This window comes from Tenebrio molitor, chromosome Y (genome assembly GCF_963966145.1).
Source record: "Tenebrio molitor chromosome Y, icTenMoli1.1, whole genome shotgun sequence".
Taxonomy (NCBI): domain Eukaryota; kingdom Metazoa; phylum Arthropoda; class Insecta; order Coleoptera; family Tenebrionidae; genus Tenebrio; species Tenebrio molitor.
In genome coordinates, this window is record NC_091056.1 from 2507127 (window position 1) to 2530966 (window position 23840).

At 40.9% G+C, this 23840-nt stretch overlaps 1 protein-coding gene and 2 long non-coding RNA genes across 4 annotated transcripts in view; 1 reads left to right on the plus strand and 2 right to left on the minus strand.

The window, feature by feature from the left end:
• The window catches only part of LOC138140549 (uncharacterized), a 390561-nt gene that overhangs the window by 186652 nt on the left and 180069 nt on the right, over positions 1-23840 (minus strand). The gene's annotated exons all lie outside the window — the stretch shown is intronic.
• The window catches only part of LOC138140644 (uncharacterized), a 196708-nt gene that overhangs the window by 72462 nt on the left and 100406 nt on the right, over positions 1-23840 (plus strand). The gene's annotated exons all lie outside the window — the stretch shown is intronic.
• Positions 12981-15209, minus strand: LOC138140618 (putative nuclease HARBI1). Its single transcript, XM_069061671.1, has one exon. The coding sequence runs from the start codon at positions 14890-14892 to the stop codon at positions 13813-13815; it is 1080 nt and encodes a 359-aa protein (XP_068917772.1). The 5' UTR covers positions 14893-15209; the 3' UTR covers positions 12981-13812.

Consider the following 23840-nt stretch of genomic DNA (forward strand, 5'->3'; position numbering starts at 1 on the left):
GTGTATAGTGTTCGCTTTTTGGTGAGTTTTTCACTGCAATATTTTTCCGACGAAAATAAATTACTGCAATATATCCTCGTATGAGGAAGATGTAAATATTTTAGCATCCTTTATATTTGCAGTATTAAATTTATAGATACATTTACCTCTGTATCCCCTTTCTAGACGACACTTTCAAAAGAGAAATTATAAGCTTATCGAAATGACACAGCGGTTGAAAATCACGAATGATGGTAAAATTAATATTTTTATGGTAATACATGTAAACGTGTAAAATAATTTCTGTGATCGAATTGCTAATATTTTATTACAGGAATATAATGAAATGAGCTATCCTTGCAACCTATCAGGTTGTTGATATAATATTTAAAAACGCCTTGTTTTCTAGTTTTTTTCCATTTTGTTGCGGCGATTGTATAATTTGTGTTCCCTACGATATAAGCTATCACCTCTTCGTCTATAAAATGCTGAAAACACTCATTTGGAGTTGAAGCATTCTCTCCATAAGCCTTATCACCTGGCAAGTGAATTATAATATACAGTGTGGAAATTACTTATGGAATAAATTCAGTAATTTCAAAACTAATGACATTTGTCAAAAACGCTGAAACAGGTCAATTTTTATTTTTCATGGTGCTTATTTTAAGTTGCTTCACTTGTTCATGACGTCATCAATTTTTGAGCTATGACGTCCTCACCATTTTTTTAAAATAACAACACTGACTTTTTCTTCTTTTTCTGATAGACCTTACTACTACTTAAACGATTAATGAAAAAAATTGGTACCTTAGATAAGAATTTTTTTGAGAAAATGACAAATTTTACTTAAAAAATTTAATTTAATTTTTAATGTAAAAATTTTAATTGATTTTAAACAGAAAGAAACAAACATCTAAGGTTAACAATAAAATGTAACGCAAATGTTGAAATTAACCCCCGCCAATTTTTGGCACTGTACACCGCGCTCAATAATGTCAGGGCTGATTTGTTCCATTTCAGCGCGAATTCTCTGTCAAAAATCTTCTAAATTGTTTGGTCTATTAAAGTAAACCCTCGATTTTAAATAACCACATAAAAAAAAAATACATTCAAAATTAAATTAAATTTTGTAAATAAAATGTGTTATTTTCTCAAAAAAATTGTATGTAAGGTACCAATTTTTTTCATTCATCGTTTAGGTAGTAGGAAGGTCTATCAGAAAGAGAAGAAAAAAGTGGGGGTTGTCATTTAAAAAAATTGGTGATGACGTCAGAGCTCAAAAGTGGATGACGTCATGAACAAGTGAAGTAACTTAAAATAAGCATTATTAAAAACAAAAATTGACCTGTTTCAGCGTTTTCGACAAATGTCATTAGTTTTGAAATTACTGTATTTATTCCATAAGTAATTTCCACACTGTATATTTTCAGATCTGGTTCTAACATGTTTATTTAGTGGTGTCTTTGACTTTGACTACTTGCTTAAGTATCTGTGGGTATGTGTAGGCTTGCGGTAGACCATGTGCCCTAGTTTGCCGTTGGCTTTTCTCTGCACTAAGACGCCCAGAAAAGCGATTTGTCCATCCTGCTCCTTTTCCATGGTGAATTGGATTTTGGGGTTTAGACCATTAAGATGTTTAAGAAAGAGTTTCAGTTCTTCTGCTCCGTGTCTGCAATTACGAAGGTCTCATCCATACAGCGAAACCAGCAGACGGGCTTCTTAGTGGCCCAGGCCAATGCCTTCTGTTCAAATTTTTCCATTCCATGGCATCTATTATGGGCTCCCTGGTGAAGAGTTACACTACATCAAACATCACCAGTATGTCATCTGGCCCTAAAGCGATATCTTTTATCTTGGATGAAATGAGCAAAATTCTTGATGAAGATCTAGCTGGAGAACAATGCTGGTGAGATGTTTGGCGATTTCGTATGTTGGAGAACCAATTGCACTTACTATGGGGCTAAAAGGGACAGCGGGTTTGTGGATCTACGGCAGGCAATATATTCTGGGTGGCAGGGCTTCCGACTTTTTTTCTTTTCTCCTATTGTCATCATTCATGGAGTATTGTTGGATCAGCCGGTTGGTCTTTCGGAGTGTACCTGACGTGGGGTCTTGCTTCAGTTTTCTGCAGGTGTCAGGATCCGGAAGGGTTGTTAACTTCTTCTCATAATCCTCTTTTTTCACAATTTCACCATCACTGTTGCATTTCCATTGTCTGCCCGAAAAATGATCTTGTCAGCGTTTAAATTTTTTAGGCAACCATCTCTTTTGTAGGCAGGTTGCATCTTGGAGGTTTCCATTCGGATGGTATCGGCTACAACTTATGATAAGGAGCGGATTCCTTACAGACATTGGCGATTATGTCCTCAAATGCAACTGAACCCGGTGTGGTGGCAAGTTTTCCCCAAATTTTCCCTTTAGCTAGAACGCTGTTTTCTTCTGGTGACAGCTCGCGGTCAGTATTTGCTAGGTCCATTCTGGTTTGATGAATGCGTTTTCGCAGAAGATCGTTCTCTGCACGGTTTAAAATTTTTCGAGCGTGGGAGGTGTTGAAAGTCTTCTTCAGTTTCTGGAAATCCGGGATGACTTCAGAATCTCGGTAGCGCAGCAAGAAAGTTAGCAAACTCACGAATTGAGATTTCTGCTTGCGCCTTAAACCCTCACCGAACCAAGGGTCAAATAGTTGCATAGAAATCCAAGACGCCGTCTTGGATTTCTATGTGCGCCCCGCACTTGCACCCTCTCCTAAAAATACTTTTTCGTTAACAAATTTGTGTAAGTCTGGTGGCTTATGTTATTTGTTATTAGTAAAGACCTTGGAAACATTTTAAACAATTTATTGTTAAAAAATACATAAAACACTAACATATTGTTTTATAAACACTACTGACTATTTTTTGCGGTCACTCTCATTGCCATCTAGAACCATTCTTACAGCGTGTGACGTCACGAGGAAGGCCAAACGTCAAAGTTTGTTTACATTTTCAGAAAGTATCAAATACGGTGTTTTAATCAGACTTATTGAAAATTGAAAATTCTGATTTAAGCAAAAGCTTGGTGGCAAGGGTATACAGGGTCGCTACAAAGTATGGCAACAGTTAACTATCTCGAGAATGTTTTCTCGGAAATCCTTGAGATTTGGTATGGAGTTAAGAGCATTTAAATTCTATTCTTTGCAATTTTTTCAGTTATATACCTTCATTTGTTTTTGAGATACAAGGCTAACTTGAATTTTTTTAAATGGCAACAGGGGTTAATTTTATGATTTTTGAAAAGAGTTTTTTTTTTCTGAATTCAACGATGTATCACATGTAGGGGAAAGCGTTGTACCTTGGGTTCACTTTTTTTTAAATTGTTATTTTTTATACAGGGTGGAACAAAAGTACCAAATATTGGCTGTAACTTTTAATTTGACAATTTATGAAAAAATGTTTAGTATAAAAGTTGATTGGTGTATTCTCCTGCATCATCTGGTCTTTCTAGTTTGTTCCTATCTTCTTTTGTTTCGCTGCTATGGCAACCAACTTTGGTTTTTTAAATAGCACCCATACATTTTTTGTGTGATTTTCAAACAAGCGTATCTTTCTGTATTCGTAAATACAGTTTTTCCATTATGGGGAAAAGTAGAATATTACCAATTGTACTAGGTACTGGAAGGACTTATGTTACACATTACAAAATGGTCCAAGGTAGAACCCTGTGTTGTACCTTAGACCATTATATTAAAAATTTGCAACAAAGAACAAAAACAATGTAGGATTAACTTGAAACTTTATTTGTAAGTTTAAAAAAATACATGCAACCTAATTTCCGTATAAATATTGGATTATTTGATATTATATAATGTAAAATCGACTCCAAACAACAACTGAGATTTTTGACGTAACGACACACCGTTTGTAAAAGGTGGTGGCAGCTTTCTTACAATTTCTTTGCTTGGAATGATATAAACAGTGGGTGTAGTATCTATTACAAATTTATAGGTGTCTTTAAATCTTTTGTAATATACAACTTCAAATTCATCACTAAGCACCTTAACCACTTTCGCCACATAGTAGAAAATATCTTTTTTTCCTGGCAACTGTACTAAAACAAAATCGTCAACAGAGACATCACTTGACACAAACTGTTGTTCTAAAATTTCGTCTTCTTCAGTTTCAGTTGCTTTCAAATTAGACAAAAAAGTTTCCATATCTTCGCTACTAGAGTCAGATAAAACAGTTTCTTCCGCATCACTTTCTGAAATGTCTACTTCTACTATTAAACGTCGCTGAACACGTGGCTTGGTAATGGTTGTTTTAATCCGTTTGCTTTTACGGTTTTCAATTTCCTCTTTCTCTGGGGTATCCGTTAATATTCTGGTTTTTCCCGCCTTTCTTCCTCCTGTTTTCTTTCTCTTCTCCGCTTTAGGATAAGGTATCATTTCTGGTGTAGAGTGACGTGACTGGACCGAGTGTGGAGTTGATGAAACCTCGTGATTAGCATAAGTATCAGAAGAAACCTGCCGTGAAGTCTATGGAGTTTCTTCCAGAGGCCCGTCGGTAACGAAGGACGACAAAAATTCATCATCTGCAAACACGCTGTCATATGGATGGATTCCAGTAACTCTAAAACCGTTCTGTATATTGTCGTGGGTAAAAGCTTTACCGTACGCTTTGCCAATAATTTCTGCAATGCGATAAATATCCACAGGTTTACCTGGATTTTCTAACATCGAGTTATTGAGGTAATTGTTATAGTCCGTTTTATAAGGTCCGAATACTGTCCGGTCTAGGGGCTGTAGTTTATGCGAAGTATGAGGTGGTAGTATCAACATGACAATACCATTACTTTTTGCCAGAGCAATCGCCTCAGTGGATATGTGGGATTGGTGGTTATCCAATATTAATAGAATAGGATCCTCTGTGGAAGGCTTTTCACATGCAATAAAATGATTCAGATACTTAACAAAGAGGACTTCATTTGACCATCCTGAAGGATTTGCCCCTCCAATTGATCCTGCGGGTGCACCGATTATCATATGATCTTTAAAATGCACTCGCGGAAATATCAACATAGGCGGCACATGATTTCCCATAGCATTTATTGCAGCAATCATTGTGACATTTATACCTTTTTCGCCAGAAGTTACACTGCCAACTTGTTTGGTTCCTTTCGCACAGAGGATTTTTGGAGGTACGTGTGCCGTTGAATTCCCTGTCTCATCAAGATTATAAATACGTCTTGATGAAAAGTTATGTCGCGTCAGAACTTCTTTTAGGTTTTTAAAAAACGCAGACACATTTTCACGGTTGAAACTAGTGGCCCGTGCCAAGCTAGTAGGTTCCGGCTTCCTTAAGGATAAACATGGGTACCGTTTTCGTAATCCCCTTAACCACATGTATCCAGCCGACTTCGTTTCCTTCCAATTCGGAGGTATTATTATATTATTTTTATTAGTATATTCAAATGCAAGATTAAGAATACCTTTTCTTGTTAAGCCATGGTGCAGCCTGGCAGCCTGTTTACAATATTCTACTAACTCCAATTCTTCGACATTAGAGAAAATTCGCTTAACGTCATTTCGAGCTTCGTACTTGAAAGCAAGTTGATCAGGTATAACCCTGTGTTTTAATAAATGCCTCGTTAAAGTGGTTCGAGACACACCAAAATTTCGAGCAGCTGTTCTAATTTTGGTGTTATTCTGTAGAACATTTGTCACTGCTCTCGACATCAATTTTTTCTCTAGTTTTCTCTTGTTTACTTCGCGGCATTATGCTATAAATAAAAAAAAATGCAAGAGGTGTTATGTGGTTGTACCTTGGGCCACGACCCAAGGTACAACAATGTGCAAGTGACATAAAAACCCGGAATGTATCAGTTTTAGGTAATATTTATCACAATGACAGTGTTCGCAACTTTTACGGCATATGATAACGTATACACCACCGATATTTGAAAATTTTAAAATAAAAGGTAACAGTGTGGGGGCTTACCTAACTGGATTAAGAAAATTTACTTTGAATATACGAAATAGCATGCGTTAGTTTACTCTGCCACATGTAGACTGACGGCTGTTCAACCTAACTAAATAAAATGGCCTACAAGGCATCTGTAAAAGTATTGTAATCTTTTGGCCCTGGTCCTGTAGATGGCACTTACAGATCAAAAGACCCAAGGTACAACCGGCCCAAGGTACAACGCTTTCCCCTAATAATACATAGTTTACATAAGAATGGTCAAAAACATTTTTTTAATTTAATTCAAAAATAAATAAACATTGTTACCTTTGAAAACAGTTTCTATTATTAATTAGTTATTTATTTACTATAAAAATGCCTCATTTAAGTGAAACCGAGCGTAGAAGTTCTAATGATGATTGGATATGGTGATAGGAGACGAAGCTGTGCTGAAGCGAGGCCTGCGTGAATAAACAGGCCGCGACTGAAGCTTGTGTCACGTGATCTGACGTCACAAGTTCCGGCTGACCGTCCACGCCGTGCGTCGAGCGGGAACTCGGAATGGTCTATTTGTTCGTTGATCGCGACGTGTAAGTAGTTCCGTTTTCGCAAGTTTTATTTTTAAAAAGTGTAAAAAATAGTTCAGAACAATTAAAGTGATAAATTAAAGGTGGTACTCTTTTTATATTTACCAAATTTAGGTCGAAGACGATTCTTAAATGAGTGGAAAACGCTAATTGATTGTCAAGTGATTGATTGATGCTGTTAGCGTCAGCTAATATGGATGGCCGATGGCTGTGCTTGAACTGCATCGTAACATTTGTGTTTTTCAACAAATGAAAAAAGTGAAAGCTGTATATTATTAGAAAGGTATAAAATAAACTTTTTGTTGGTGCCGTTTAGGATGTAATGATAAACATATCATTTTATCAAAAGCGCTAAAAATTTCACTAAAAATATATCTGGGTGAGTGTTTTTCCTTTCATTAAATATGCCTGAAATTAATTATTCTAGCAATTACGATAGTACTAATGCATGTGACCGGCTTTTCTTTTCCAAAATATGAAGAAGTAAAAAAAATGCATTCATAGGGAGTCATTTAATCCAACGAAACATTCAGCAGTCTGTGTCAAACATTTTGCAGTCATCGGTTATAAGAGTCGATAAAATGACCAGAAACGATGGATCTCTATTAGAGGTGGCAGGAAAAAGACCAACAATAATTAAAACTTTTAAGCCTTCTTAAATTAAAGTTCGCGAAATTTGGAATATTTTCTTTAAAAGATTTTTCAATGGATGACAGAGATGAAAATGATAATGGTCTTTTTCGGTTATCTGAAAACATCTCTTTCTTTTCAAGTATATTAATGAATTTGATACATCCCCAAATTCGCTATATTGTCATGTTTGTTCTATATTGCCGCATACTGTGCACATTCACTAATTAAATTTGTTAACGGTTGTGAAAATTGTTTAACATACAGTAAACCCTCGATAAGACGAACTCGAAGGGACCAGGATATTGTAGGTTCGTAGTAACGAAGTTCGTCATAACCGAATTATTACATGTACTCGTACATACAATATGAAATGTACCATTTTAAGAATATGTATGTATGTAACATACATACACGCATAATCTTATTACACAATTATATTGTTTTATGTACAAATACATTTTTAGAAATACAAAATGGAAAATAAAACACATGAGAATAAACTGTAACTCTTAATGTATACGTATGAAATACATTTATGTATGTAACAAAATTTAAAAAACATTCAAGTGACTTCTACTTTTTCTTAAAATATTGAGTGATGGATAACTGCTTCATAATTGGTCGCATTTTAGCAGCACATTCTTCTCCAATATGATTTAAGCACTCTACAAAATATTTTGATACTTCAGTTGTTGCCGAAAAGCGTTCTAAAATTGAGAGAGCAGACCCAATTTCAGTTTTGCTAGGTTTTCGGATTTCTTCGGATTCACTACCTTCTGATTCATTGTCGCTCACCATTGGAACAACTTCATCACCTTCATCAACCTGATTTTCTGCTGATACAACCTTTGGTTCAGCGCACACAGAGAGATCATTATCGAGGTTGATGAATTCTTCAAACGAATAACCAGGAAGCTGAGCAACAACGTTTTGGTAGTCCAACCATTCTTCAGGTTTGTTCCACTTGGTCATCAGAATGTACTTCATCACTTCTAGTCCAAGCTTTATTAAAGCATTTTTGAATTGTTTCTGCTGTCACAGAATTCCAAGCATTGGCAATGCAACGCATTGCTTGTAAAATATTCCATTTAGGTTTTTCTTGATTTAATTCTAAAGCCCTGATCACTGCTCTGAGAAGGCGAACTCGATAATGACGTTTTACATTCGCAATGATACCTTGGTCGAGAGGTTGTAAACGGCTGGTAGTGTTTGAAGGAAAAAATTGAACAGTAACATTTGATAATTCTAGATCAGTTATCTTATGTGCTGCACAGTTGTCCATTGTTAATAGGACATGTCTTTTTTGGGTGATCATCTTTCGATTGAATCGTAGTAACCATTCCCTAAATGACGTAGACTCAATCCATGCAGCTCTGTGGTGACTGTATTCGCATGGTAAGTAAAGTCGGTTAACATTTTTTAGACACCTAGGATTCTTAGATTTTCCGATGATCCATACCTTATGTTTTTCGGAACCATCAGCATTACAGCAAAAGACTGCCGTTAACCGCTCTTTACTGCGAGCTCCACCATGGCATTTATTTCCTTTTAGATCCAAGCTACGTTCTGGCAATAAATTAAAGAAAATCCCACTTTCATCCATATTGAAGGTATTCTGGAGTGAATAACGCTCTCTTATTGGTTGAAAAGTTCTTAACCAATCGTTAACTGATGGTTCATTTACTTTTGCAGCTTCACCACACATAACATGAGACACTATATTGTGTCTTTTCTGAAACCGCCATAACCATCCTGAAGAACAAGAAAATTCATCCACTTTGATTCCGTACGTTCGAGCTATCTCTTTAGTTTTTTCTTGCACGATTGGACCACTAAGGGGTATATTTGAAGATCTCGTATGGTTAATCCATTGTAACAATTCTTCTTCAACGTCTTCATATTTAGCAGTTCACAGTCTCTTCCGATGTCCCGTAATTGCTCCTGAAGCTACAGCTTCATCAATTGTTTTTCTATTTTTTATGATAGTTGATAAGGTACTTTTTGGAATTCCAAATTTAGCGGCAATTTTTGTTTTACTAAATTCATTACGATCAACTTCATTTAATATCTTTTGTTTTGTCTTTAAATCTATGGCATTCTTAGTTTTCTTTGACTCCGTAGACATTTTCGATGGCGATGTAAAAACAAACGAACTACATATGCAGAGGAATGCACAACAACGTTAAACACTGTGTAATTAATGCCGCGACTGACCAATGCAGATATTCTGGAAATGAATATTATGTCCCCCACCCCAGATTTGTTCGTCTTAAAAGGGTGTTTTAGCCTCAATGTTCTAAAATTTAGTTCGTAGTTTGTCATAACGAGAATTCGTATTAACCGAGAAAAATCCCATAAAACCCTGTATTGCATTGGTCGGGGCAACATTTTAATTCGTATTATCCGGGTGTTCGTATAATCCGAGTGCGTCTTATCGAGGGTTTACTGTACATTACCACCAATTTAGATTTTGTTATAAATTTTACCAACTGTGGTGAAAATGACTCTGCAAATGTTGGTGAATATTTAAAAAATTTAACAAGAGGTGCTTTAAAAAACAACCCTCCGAATTATTCTTTCAATCGTCTATTAAGGCATATCAGATACTTAGTGAGCTTTTTTCCGATAAATATGAAACTGAATTTCTAAGAAGCGGTAAACAAAGGATCATTTTACGGGAGTTGACAATGTTAAAATTGGAAAAATATCTAGAAGAAATTAATGACAAATGTATTTTATGTAACAAAACATTCAAGTCGATATTGATATTGAAATAGTCATATCCTTGCCAATATATTTCTTAATAATTATTCAACTTATTAAAGGATACACAACCACATTATATTTTTTATAAACCAGAAAGTTGTTTGGAAAATGACAATTACAAATTATATTTTGATCGTACAGTTTTAACTGACATTCATATTCAGCATAACAGACCAGACATTATTATTTTAAATAAACAACAAAAGCAAGCATATCTTTTAGATATATTGGGTACCTTAAGGTGATGTGGAAAATCCTCTTTATTGTTTTTTATGATAATAATTATTTTTATTCAAACAATATTCAGTTTTACTCATTGAAATCTACATATTATTGTCATCATATTGGGTATTATAAGTTACACAGTAGTCATCCGGATTTCGTGACGTCACTATTTCTTGGTCGCGGCCTCTATCTATCTTGGAGGTTTCCGCTGAAGTGTTGACACTTTTGATGACACACAAAAAATGAAACGGTCATTATGTGGTACAGTGTTGCCATTTAAAAAAAATTCAAGTTAGCTTTGTATATTCGCTGTAAATCTGAAACCAACACTGTTATGTAACTGAATAGTTAAAAATATGATTCGAAAACAACGTAATTTACTTGACGCTAAAATGAAAAATACTGTAGTAAAATGTTTCGATGAGATAAAAAGGTTGGCACCCCGAGTTAAATAATAGATATATTGATGAACAACTAAGAATATTTTTCCCCTAGTGCAATTTTCTTATATTCTAAAATCTTGACTTGTTAAAACGGAAATTGACAGTCACAGAGAATGATAACCTCACAAATAAAATCTAACGCATTTTTCACCAAACAGTGTTGCCGGTTGTATTTCTAACGTAGAATTTTGGTGGAAATCACAATTGTGATTGAAAATTGGGTCGCAAGGACTAAAAGGTCGAGAAACGCTGTTGTGGGAAGCATCTTCGTCGTAGTCCACGGCTACACGAACCAGCGGATTTGGGTGGTTTTCTGCCTTGGCAAAAGTCTTGATTGCAGATTCCCTTATGACCTCTTTCAGTTGAGGCATTTTCGCCTCGCGATGGAGTTGGACATTCCGGACAAACCTCGGGGCGTTGAACGCCATCCGTAGGTATTTGTTCTGCACTACCTGCAGCTGAACGTCAGCCCTCGGTCGAGAACAACCCCCAGGTATTTGGCTTCGGTCTTCCATGGGATGTTCTTCGTTGAGTGGACTTTCTCTTGGTGAATAGGATCGCGCTGCCTTTCGCAGCGTTCACGTCTATCTTCCAGAATCGGAACCACTCCTCCAAGGTGTCAACTGCTCGTTGCAGTTTCTGCGTGACGTGTTGGGCGTTGGAGTGCCTGACTAGAACTGTAGTGTTGTCGGCGTAGAGGGCCGTTGTGGAAGCGGCGTCCTCTCGTGGCGTCGGTGCATCTGCTGTGAAAATGGAGAACAGAAACAGTGACAGGAGCGAACCTTGGGGGACTCCCGCGATGATCCTGCGTTCCGGTGATCTGGTTTCTTCGTTCTTCGTTCTAAAAGTCTTGTTTTTCAGGTAGGACCGGACGATTTTCACCAGTCCGATCGGGAATCCGGCTTCGATGAGCTTGTGGAGGAGCGCTTAATGCCAGACTTTGTCGAATGCCTTGGCTACGTCCAGAAATACGGCTCCAGTTGAAACTGGTGGTGATCTGCTCGACCACCTTCAACGCTTGGTCCGTTGTGGAGTGACTGTGTCTGAAACCGAATTGTTCGTTAGGAATAACGTTCAACTCTTGTTCTTTTTCCTGGAGTCTCATCAATACCACCTTCTCTGCTATTTTCCCCAGACAGGGAAGTAAGCTGATCGGGCGATAATTTTAAGGAAACTGCAGGTTTCCACTTGCTTTTGGGATGAAAATGACGTCTGCCACCTTCCACCTCTGGGGAATTGACTTTCGAGCAGCTGATTGCGAGCAATTCGTCTTCGAGCAATTTACCTAGATTCGGGCTGAAGGTGGCCTGGGCAGTAGAGACTATGTAGTAGAGCCGGGTGGTGACCATTTCCAAATCGGTCGGCAACACTCGTATCCTTAATGCCATGTGACGGAGTTTCTGATGCTAGTATGGCGAAGATGTCGCTGTTGCTGAGCGCGGGTATTTGCGTCAGCAGTGGTGGCCATGTGCGGGTTCTTCATTAATTAATTCTTGGGCAGCGAGGTATTTGGGACAATCCAGGACACAGTGGATGGGGTCATCGGTTGCGCTAGGGCAGACGCCACACATGTTGGCGTCGTCTTTTCCAATCCGGTGAAGATGGCAACGGAAGTTGCCGCGTCCGGTTAGTACCTGCGGCCTTAGGGGCCGATTTCAAGTTAGGAGTCGCAACCGGCATAAGTAGGGGTGGCAGCGCAGCTTTATACCGCTGAACTGCGTCGTCGCTAAGTCGGGGTTTGCCACTCGATTTCAAGTCAAAAAATTTTACCTGCGCAATGGGGTGGTAGCTACGAGACGATTGCGACTGTGCTACGAACTGTTGTGTCGAGCACGTGGCTCTAAATTCAAATTTTTCTAGCGTTAAATTTCATCATTTCATTCCATATCATGGAAAAGCAAACGTAAGTATAATTTATTGCATAATTTTTACTCTAGTCAACAACAAGACCCTCAAATTAATGGTTATTTTTTAGACTTAAAAGAGGCCCCCGTGCCAAAAATTTTACAACCACCGAAGTGGACATTTTGGTGAAGGAGGTTGAAAAACGGAGGCAGGTTCTATTTGGGCCACTTCGAGGACCCTCCCTAACTCAGTTTCATAGAGACAGAGCGTGGGAGCAGGTCCTCAGTTGTGTAAATGCAGTGGCACCAGCCATTCGAACAGTTGGGGAATTAAAAAAAAAATTTAAGGACCTCAAAAATAGAACAAAAACGAAGGCAAATACCTTCAAACGAGAGGCACGCAAAACAGGGGGAGGTGAGAACCAAGCACCTCGTCTCACTGCCACAGAGGAAAAACTGCTTTCCTTTGTTGGCATGGATAGTGTCGAAGGTATTTCTGGAGGAATAGATACCTTCCGGGAATCTGGTAAGTACAACATACATATGCAAATAAATATACATTAATCAGATTTATCTAGTTTATTGATACATATTTTATGCTCTTTATAGTTATGAACAATCCTGTTCGACTCTTCGACCTTGGCTCCCCAGAAGTGGTACAATCCGAGTCACCACCACCACCTCCATTACCTTTGGAGACACTTATTAACGTAGAAGCACCCTCTCCTGTCATGAACATGGAACCAGCCTTCATGGTCATGAACACGGAACCAGGCCCCTCAGTGCCGAACACAGAAGCAGGCCCCTCAGTGCTGAACACAGAACCAGGCCCCTCAGTTGCAAATGCAGAACCTGCCTGCTCGGTCATGAGCACGCGACCAGCATCCTCCTCAAATACAACAGCCTCTACTGTGCCCAAGAACCTGAAAAAAAAAGGAAAAACAATTGTATTGGATGGTATTAATAAAACCGTCAATATGCAAGTGGAGACTAATGAACTGTTGGGGCAGTTGGTGGGCGAATTTCGCAGTTTCAGGGGGGAGTTGATGGAGGAATTACGCAGTTTAAGGGAGCAGTTTGGTACGTTTATTGAGATCAAACAACGCGAGCTTGAGCTCAAAGAAAAAACTGCGAACCTCCTAACTTAAGAAAGTTATATAATTTTATTTTGTTACTTGTTTATTTTAAATAAAAGTATTATTTTTGCCAATTTTGTTACTTTCTTAGTTTTGAAAGCATCTAGTGGGACCACGAAGAGGCTGGCAAGTTCCCACCGGGCTAAGGAAGGGGCTAGGTTTCAATTAATTAGGAATGCACAGTTAGTAATGTGTAAAAAGTGAAAACAGTGAAGTGCCTGCAACAAATTCAAACCAAAAAGAAAGGTTGATACTTATCTTTATCTGGTGAAATGTCGTGCAATTAGGTCTCTTCTAAAATTGTCATACTCTGGGTTTTGTGGATGTTGGTGTGGAAAATCATCACGGAGGGGATGTTCTTCAAAATTCTCAACCTCTAAGTTGTACTCTGTGCAGATGTTGTGCAATACACAGCAGGCAACTGCTATTGAACAAACTTTCCCTGGAGTATAAGCAAGAGGGGAATCTAAAACATGCCAACGGCTCTTTAACACTCCATTAGCTCTTTCAACTGGATTTCGGGTAGAAATATGAACCGAATTGTACAACTGTTCTGGTACAGTTCTAATGTTAGATACAGGTGTCATAAGCCAGGGTTCTTGAGGGTAACCTGAGTCACCTACAAGCCATCCTTCTGGAAAATTTCCTGTAGCTAATCCATCCCGCACAGCTGAATTTCTCCAAATAAAAGAGTCATGATTTGAACCTGGATACTCTGCAAAGACATTAAATATTTTTAGGTCTGGACCTACCACCAACTGCACATTTATAGAATAATAAATGTGACGGTTTAGGTACTGTTCTGGGGCATTTGTTGGTGCCTGTAGTCTGACATGTGTGCAATCAATTGCGCCAAGGACATTTGGAAATCCAGTACCGTGGCCTATCATCCCTAGTTCATAAAATGCTTGTTTCACGACTAAGTATTCCTCTACTCTTGGGAAACGAATAAAATGGGGGGCAACAGCAACCAGTGCGGCGGTGACTTCGCTAATAGCATGTGATGTTGCACTCTGCGAAATTCGACCACTGCTTCCAACCAACCATTGATATGACCCGGTGGCGTAAAATTGAAGGGTTACATATAACTTATGCATAGGTGTTAAATGTGCATATCGACCTCTCCTGGTGTTCTTTGCCAAAGCCGGTGAAATAACCTCCAAAACATAGTTGAAGATCCGTCGATCTAACCGTGTTCTTTGATAAAGGATTCTTTCCGTTGTTTCATAGATAGAGAACGGCATTCTCGGCATTTGTTCTTCGTCACTGCTATCACTTTCACTCGAAATTTCAAGTAAATCAACTGCCAAAGCGGCCAATATTTGCCTAACAGCAGCCATTTTAAACTTCTCTAACGGTCGCAAGTTAGTTACACCACCTACTCGAGGTGTCGTAGACTATCGTCGCAAAATGCCGCGAGAAATTCGACTTGAAATTAGGACGCAACCATCGCAACTCTTGTTTACGCCGTTGCCATGACAACTGCGTCTTGCGCTGGTCGTAGCTCAACTTGAAATCGGCCCCTTACAAAGCCCAGGGCCGGAAGCGTCGCAATGTCAGTGGTGACCGCAGGTAGAAAGGCATAAGTGGTGGGACCTTTGGTTGAGTTATCCCAGCGGGCTTGCCAGATATCCTCGGTTCACAGTTGCAGGTATTGGGCGGCATGAGCCACGCTGTCGAAATTATCTGGTGAGATGAGCTTATCCTGGAACATAGAAACTCGACCGCACTTCAGCGGCCTGAGTATGTTGGCGCGCTCGATTTCAAGGTCTATCGGAAAGATTCCAGCGAGGACTTCGGCTGCGTCAGTCGAGACCGAGACGTAGCTGTTGGTGAGGAATCGCGCGAAGGTACCGTACAGCGAGAGGTACTTTCAGTTTACCTTACTGCGTCGGATTGAACTTAACCACACTGGCGAAGCGTATGTCAAAATAGGGAGGATCGCACCGCGGTATATTGCACGTAGAGTCGCGGGGGCGGACTGTCCCCAGTGACGGGCAGCCCGGCGACGAAGGCCCAAGGTGATGTTCCGCGCTCTTTGCGTTGTGTGAGCAACGTTTGTTTCAAAATTGAATTTGAGGTCAATGATTATTCCTAGGTAATGGTCACTTTTTACCTGTTTGATTGGGGCGTCATAAAGGAGCAATCGGAGATCGTATGCCACTACTTTTGTGCCCTCGGGACACGCGGAGTCAAGAAGCGGATCTAGTAGAAGGTTCCACAAGGTTGGTCCCAGTACCGACCCTTGGGGGGAGCCCTTAGTGACATTTTTTGTTACTGTCACATTTCCCTGCGTAAATGACACCGCGCGGTCAGTTAGATAGTTCTTGATTATTGCCAGGATCTCATGCGGAAGTTGCTTGGTCCGGAGGGCGTCGAACAGGCCAGGCCACCAGACATTATCGAAGGCGCCTCGTATGTCCACGAATATTGATAAAACGTATTTCCGAGGCAAGTCAGAGACCGCTGCTTTGTAGGTTAGAAGGGCGTCGGTAATGGAGCGATCTGATGGTGTCGAATTTTTCGGCCTACGTAAATGGCTGTTCCTCCTCCAGGATCGTGAGTGCGGTCGCTACGATGAAGTTCGAAGCCTCGAATGTTGGGGTCTCAAATTCCGGGTTGTAAGTTGGTCTCACTTACCAACAACGCGTCGAGATGGTGCTCGTCTGCGAAGACTTCCAGCTCGTTGCGGGAGCTTCGCAGACCGCATGCATTGTAGAATGCGATCTGTAGCGACTTAGCACTTGACTGTTGTACTGTCATTAACAGTCTAGAAGAATTTTGGCGATGATGGCGAGCACGTTCGACGTCTACATCGCGTGAAGAATTTCGGTCAGGGCTTTACCGATCGCGGGGGGGCACTTGGGGGTGGCCTGCGGGCGCGGTCTTTTTGGACGCGGCTGTGTCCGCGAAGCTGTTTGACGCGTTGTTGTTGGTCGCGGTTTTGGTTGCGGGGGCGGTTTTTGCGGCTAAGGGCCTTGCGGGGGTGGCGGATTGTTTCGCAGGGCCCACAGCGGGTTTTTGTTGAGGTTTGATAACCCCTAGGGAGCCTAAGGCATCCTCTCCGCTGCGATGGCGTACGCCCAGACGAACCTTATTGCCTCTCAGGGCTATGTTCTGACCTGCTACGTTATTGGTTATACGAAGTTTCAGTGTCAATTTTTTCTGTATTTATAAAGATTTCTGTGATGGACTCGAGTCGTAAGCGTTTTGATTATTTTTTTAATACCATTAACACAAAGGAACTGCAACTGGAAGTTATAAATATCGTATGTTGTAAAAGTGGTGTGTTTTAAACTAATTTCCAAGGTCTTCCAAGGCCCACTTCTAATTTTTACGTGTACTAACCTCTATACAGAAGTGATTTAGAAAGAAAAAAATCACCAAAACACACCTATAATTTTTAAATATGCAGGGTCGCTAAGTATGGATACAGCTAAATTTTTTCAAAACGGTTTAACAGAGCTCCTTGACATTTGGCACACAGTTAGAAGTATTTAAAATCTATCATCTAAGATTTTTTTCAATTTTTCAACATCATTTATTTTGAAGATACAAGGCTAACTTGATTTTTTTTAAATGGCATGGGGGATTAAATTTAATCTTTTTAAAAAGAGTATTTTTTTGTGGTTACATTGCCCAACTATATGAAATTAATTTTAAATTTTCGACTTTTGATCAACTTTGACCGTCCAATACCTCTCTGGGCGGCGTGACTATTTATCGGAAAGTTGGGCCAAAAGCACGACGCAAACGTGACTCTCATTGGTCGGCTAATGGGAGAGCAGAATCGTGTCGAACAAAACCGGACGCGAACAGCGCCCGGTAACAATGGTCGGAGTATTCTCTGAATTTATTCCTGTAAAAAGGCTTTTTTTGGCTAAATATATTTTCCTGAATCTGTCCAATTCCTCGTTCCACCAGTCTGGTCTCCCCGCATATTCTTTCCGCATTTTTCCGTGTGTCCTAAGAATGTCATCAATTCCTTGGTAAAGTTGATCCTTTGTGAGTTCAATTTCCCTAGGGGAGTTGATTGTCGGATGAGCTTCGTCTAATCTGTTGATTAGGCCTATGATGCAGGGTTGAAGAATTTCATCTTTTATTGCACTCGGATCCAATTTGAAGTTGGAAACGGGTGTGGATTGAGCTGCCGGTAGAAAGTCTCCGCCTACGTCAAATGTGATTCAGTTATGATCGGAAGAGGTTGCTGTTTTCCAGTTGTTTGTGTTTATAGCGAGAAGCGCGGACACGATTGTTAAGTCAATGTTTGATTCCCTTCGCGGGGATTGAAAAGTTGGCAAATTATCTAGCTGATTTTATAGAATTAGGTTATTTGTAGTTATAAATTCTTCAATGGTTGGAGATCTGGAATCCTTTATTCTGTCGAACCAGGTATTGGAGCGGCAGTTAAAGTCCCCGCAGATTAGTATTCGCTTTCCGAGAGTAAATTCTAGAATTTTGTCAATTTCTGATATTATCGGCGTTATATTTGCATGCCGGAGTAAGTAAACACTCAAACAGAAGATTTGTCTTTTGTTAATGTCAATCACAATTAATGTCAGGTATTTTGTCGAGAATTGAGAGAAGTAGATTGGGGTTAGATCCAAGTTGTTGATTTTTATGTTATTGCAGATTATTGTTGATAGAAATTTTTTTTGTTTTTAATTTTGCTGCATTTGCTTCTTGTAAAAACATTAAATGTATGTATATAATTATCGCGCGAGTATTTTATTATTTCGGCTGTCGCAATTTTAGATTTGTTTCAGTTTAATTGTACTATTTTTAGTGTGTTAACCATACAGTGTGTTGTTTATTAGATCTTGACATTTGAATACATAAATTGAGCACTCGCTATCTCCCGCTTGGTGGTTGCTGTTGCTTTGTTTGCTTCGTACACAATTTGCACATTTATGCTTGTGCTCATTATCTTTTACCATGCAGTTTTTGGTTTGGTGATTCGTAGCCGCACAGATCCCGCATTGTTTTTCCGATTGGCAGTATTTCGACACGTGACCGTATTTCTGACAATTGAAACACCTAGTTACCCGCATATAGTCTTTTATGTTTAGTGAGTTCCACTGAATATAAATTTTCCTCGTTCTCATGAAAAGGTTGCGCGCCGCAGGATGAAGTTCGACAACCCACGTGTTCGAGTCGTCTCTTGGTTGTCTTGTTTTAAATGCATTTTTAATAAAATCTTCCGGAATTGTATTTGGCAAGGTGTCTTATTTGCTGATTTCACTGATCAATTCATCTTTTTCCATATCCTTAGGAACATCAAAAATTTGTATTTTTGGCCAAAACTTATTGACACGCTCGGCTTCTAATTTCAGTGACTTCAAGGCCTCACTGCTCGGTAAGTTCAGAATTGACTCGCATCTTGATCCTATTAGAATTGCGTTACTTCGTAACGGAGTGATTTTGGCAACGTTTATGTTGAGTTCTTTTGGGGATTTCGAAGTTAAGATTTTTCGCGTGTTTCCTGCCGTCTTGATGTTTTTCAGGGACGCATGAGGTTTTATTATTACTTTATAGCACTTTCTCGACGGTTTTAGCGACGGTGGGTTTCCGGGATTTTATGTGGCGATTTGGCTATACGTCGCGGTGTCGCCCTCCTCGTTCGATTTTAGTTTGGACTCAATCGCGTTTTCAACAATTTCCCCTAATCTTTCATCAAAGTTTGGTGAGTTTGGGTTTGCCGTTTTCTCCATATGACGCAACGCGAGGCGGATGTTATGGATGGAAGTTTGGTAATGTATCCTTGGATTTTTGGATAAATTGTTCGACAAAATCCAAGTTTAAATTGCAAAAATCGACCACGGAACCGATGTGGAGAAATTGTTCCGAATTAAATTGCTCTGAACTTTGTTGCTCGGACGTTAAGCTGTGGCTTCGCGTCGCCATTTTAAAATAAAAACGTGCCCCGAGGGGCACAACTATTTATGGTTCTCCAAGAAAGTCTTGTTGAGGGTCCCGTTGATCCAGACGAAAATTCCAAGCTATGCACAGCCACCAGGATGGCCTCACGGAACTGTCCCAAAAGTTTCAACGTCAGATATCGTCAGATGGCCGAAATATCCTCAGATGATGTCTGGGACTGAGTCGGCGTCACCACACCCCATCACCGCATCACCGTAAAGCAAGTCACTGCACAGGACGTAGTTCACCACTTCCAAGATAAAACACTGTAATGTAAGAACAATTAAACGAGATGGAAAATCTTAGTAACGATTTATAAACTTTTAAAATAAATCTGGTAGAATACAATAAACGCACGTGACTTCACGTTATGCTTGTACAATGGCGAACAGAGAATGTCTCCCTTCTTAACATTTTTAGCTTAGCTTAGTTCCGATGCTTCTCAATGTGCAAGCAGTATCGGCCTTGGACATTGATCTCTCAGTTCCGGTGTCTTAATGTGCAGGCGGTATCGGCCTCGGACATTAACCTTTCAGTTCCGGTGTCTCTTAATGTGCAGGCGGTATCGGCCTCGGACATTAACCTCTCAGTTCGAGTATCACATTAGGAACCACAGTCGTCAGACGCGCAACTCTAATAACGTGCAAACAGCGAAACAATAACGGTTTCGGACATTGTTTTCACCGTTCCTGCGTCTCCTGACCTACCTCCACAAACATAAGTTTCTTAGTAGCGTATCAACTCACTTCAACTAACTTAAAGGCCTTCCAGACCTCGTCAACCACAATTTGACTCCAGTAATGTGCAGACTGGCCAGGTCTCGGACATTATTTTTGTCGCCTTGTGTCGGTTGACCTTCGAAGCTTGGTAATTATCATACAGTAATTTCAACTTTCATTAAAACTCCAACTTTTCGGCGGAAACAATCCTTCGTTGGTTACGACGTGTCTCCCGTCACCCTTTACTTCACACCTATCACCCTAGTGACTCTCAATGGGTCCACAAACCTGATGGAAAACAATTTCTTATTTGAACCAGTACATGGTTCGCTGGTAATCACAACCGACACGAGATCACCGATCTCGTACTGTTCGGCGTCTCGTCTCGTCTTATCATATCTTGGTTTTTGTTTCCTCTGCTCATCACTAACATGCTTTGTGATTTTTGCTCGCAGATCCGTAAGGTCTATTCGATCAACGACACCTCGAAGTGAATTTAATAGCTTAGCTTCTGCCATCGTCTGCGTTTGATAGCCGAAGGGAGCGCTAACAGGAGTAGTTTTTATACCTTTGTTGAAAGATGTGTTTATCGCACTTTGCAGCTCTTTGATATGACTGATATGAGTGACCCATCGATCGCCGTCGGTATCGACAGCAGTAGTAGCTAACATCGTTACAATCGTTTTATTATAACCTTCGCACCGCCCATTGGCTCGAGGAGTCGCGATTATTTTGTCACCCTTGGTTTTTCGCCCAACATACCTCTTCAGGAATCGTTGGTTGCCTACAAAATTCCCTCTTTTGCTAGCGCGAAGACAAGCGCGCGCGCGACTCCTTCGAGAATATTCCATCTTATCAGGAGAATCTTCACTCACTTTTTTTCTCTTCTGAATCTACCGTGCCACGTGCCTTTGCGGACCGTTTCGTTCGAGTGAAATCAATTTATTACCTGGTGCCAGGGATCTTCGTATTCGTCGAAACCTTGTGGATGGTGTGCTGTATCGTCTCCGTGTGGAAAATTTGAACGCACCCTTCCAACTCCGCTTAGGGAGGATTTTGGTCCAAACGCTAAGGCTCGTGACGCAATCGAAGTAGACTTCTGCGAGGCATTTCCCTTGCCTGAGGGTATAGGTGAGTCTTCATGTAGACAATGTGCTACACGTAGTACTCCTCTAGGGAATCCTCCATCTCCACCCCCTAGACTTCGACCCCAACCGTCTTACGTCGAGGTCAAGAGAAAACCGTGCGTCGGGCTCATCGTCGACGCGCCCGAGACCTCTGTGGCTCCAGTCTCGTCTCTAGAACCGTCAGCTCCGCTCAAAGGACTTTGCCACCAGATCCCCGAACGACTGGGAAAGGACACGCTCCTCTACGGCCCCTGAGCGCGGACTGCTCCTGGAGACCGGCAAGCCACCCCTCTTATTCGACTCAATTTCATTTTATCTAACCTTTTTCTAAATATCTTACTAACCATATCATAATTCACAAACTAACTCAATCTAGCAAGTGAAATAGCCCACGTACTTTTGTTATATATATCACATTATAACCTTGTTAACATCTCCGCGTAGACATCAGCGAGATTCGCTTATTGTAAAGCTCTGCGGAAATAGCTATTTCGGCCGGATTGCTGGAACCGAGTTTCCACCCCCTTTTTATTGTACATTTTTATATCAATTCACATTTATATTTATATCAATTCATATATTTATCCATTCATATATTTATATCAATTCAAATATAACTACAGTCATTTCAATTATATTCAATTTTCACTTACATAGTGTGTATCAATACTACCCCCCCTCAGCTCGCCCGTCTGTATTTTTTTGGTTTCGCCTGTTTGAATAGCGCCTAGGTCCAGCCACGTCCACTTTGTGCGTTTCTTTTCGTTCTCGCGAACTTCAAACACCTCTCCTGGCCAGGTCAGCAGGCTACTTGCGGGGCCTGCTACCAAAAGAACCCTCGACTTCGCCGCAAGTGGCGCCCTGAGATCGAGCTAGCCCAAGTATTGTGCCCTCTGGCCAGTTTGAACCGTGGCATAATATTTTGGCGCCCAACGTGGGGCTCGAGGCGATTATTCTCAGTTTTCGATTTTCAATTTTGATTTACCTTACTTCAGGCGAATAAAAGTGACGAGCTGATAGGGTGTTTGATACTTACTATTGATATTCAGTTCGATTTCTAACTATCTCCATTTTCTCTTGGCTCTGACGTGACTCTGTCACTTTATTTATTTCGGTTCGGGAAACGGAGTCAAACTTCCGTTGAACATGGCTAGTCTGCAGTACGAAGTGAACCGTTTGGCTCAAGACGAGCTGGTTTACGAATTAGCTGTTAGAGGGTTAACCGAAGTGGGAACCGTAGAACAGATGCGGAAAACCTTGCGGAACTTGTTGCGTATGGAGCGTGGTCCCAATCCACTCAGTTATCCGGCTCATCCGTTTACCGTCGCGGAAGATCTTGCCGCCCTCACTCAGAAAGCGGAGGAAATTAAAGCTCTCGTGGACGATTTCGACGGAATTTCAGAAACCGGTCGCAAGAAAATCCTGTCAAAATTAGCGTGTGCTTTGGGACGGGCGAATACGGTTAGGTCTGCCGAGACCGTTAATCAGTCAGCCATTTCGAAGATAGTAGTGTCCTTACTCAACTCGAATTCCGACATGGAATACAAGGTTAGACATGCTACCGCCGATCAGTCTCTAGGAGCGTTAGATGTCAGTTTGCTAAACGTTGATAGCGGAGAAGACTCCGATGTCGAGACATCACCTACCGCCGCTACTTCTTTCGCGCGAGGCGACACCTCGTTTAGGGCACCTAGTGTTCCGGTTTACAAGTGGAACCTCAAATTCTCCGGTGAGGACTCTCGCCTTTCGTTAAGCGCTTTCCTAATGAGAGTCGAAGAGTTGCGTGTCTCGCGAAACGTCACGGAGGAGGAATTATTCCAATCGGCAAATGACTTATTCGAAGGACGAGCTTTGACGTGGTTTCGCTCCGTTCGCCGAAACGCTTACGACTGGCGCTCCTTGGTAGCTTTGTTGCGGAATCAGTTTCAGCCCGCTGATTATAACGACAGGCTGTTTGAGGAAATTCGTCGCCGAACTCAGGGTCCGGATGAGAGCATCGCGATGTTCGCTGCAGTGATGGACAACATGTTTGATCGGGTGACAGTCAGAGTTCCGGAGGCTACGCGTCTTAAAATCATCTTAAAGAATCTGGCCCCATATTACCAAAATCAACTGGGTCTCTCTCCGATCACGTCTCGCGATCAGTTGCTCGAGGCGAGTAGGCTATTGGAAGCCAGAAAAGCATCCGTCGAGTGCTACGTTCAGCCAACGCGCCGCCGCGGACAGATTTGTCTAGAACCTGACCTCGCATACGTCCAAGTGGAGGCCTCTTCGGCGAAGAGCTCCACCCCCAATTCTCTCGACGTCCGGCCCGCGAAGGCCATATCGGGAAAGTGTTGGAACTGCGGCAAGCCCAACCATTCTTTCCGTTCGTGCGCTGAACCCCGGAAGAAATTTTGCTACCGATGTGGTGCTCCGGATTGCACCGTTGCCACGTGCGGTAAGTGTTCGGGAAACGGGACACGGAGGAAGTAGATGGTCGTGAGCATTCCTCCGGTTCTCCTTCTAATATCGACCGCACCG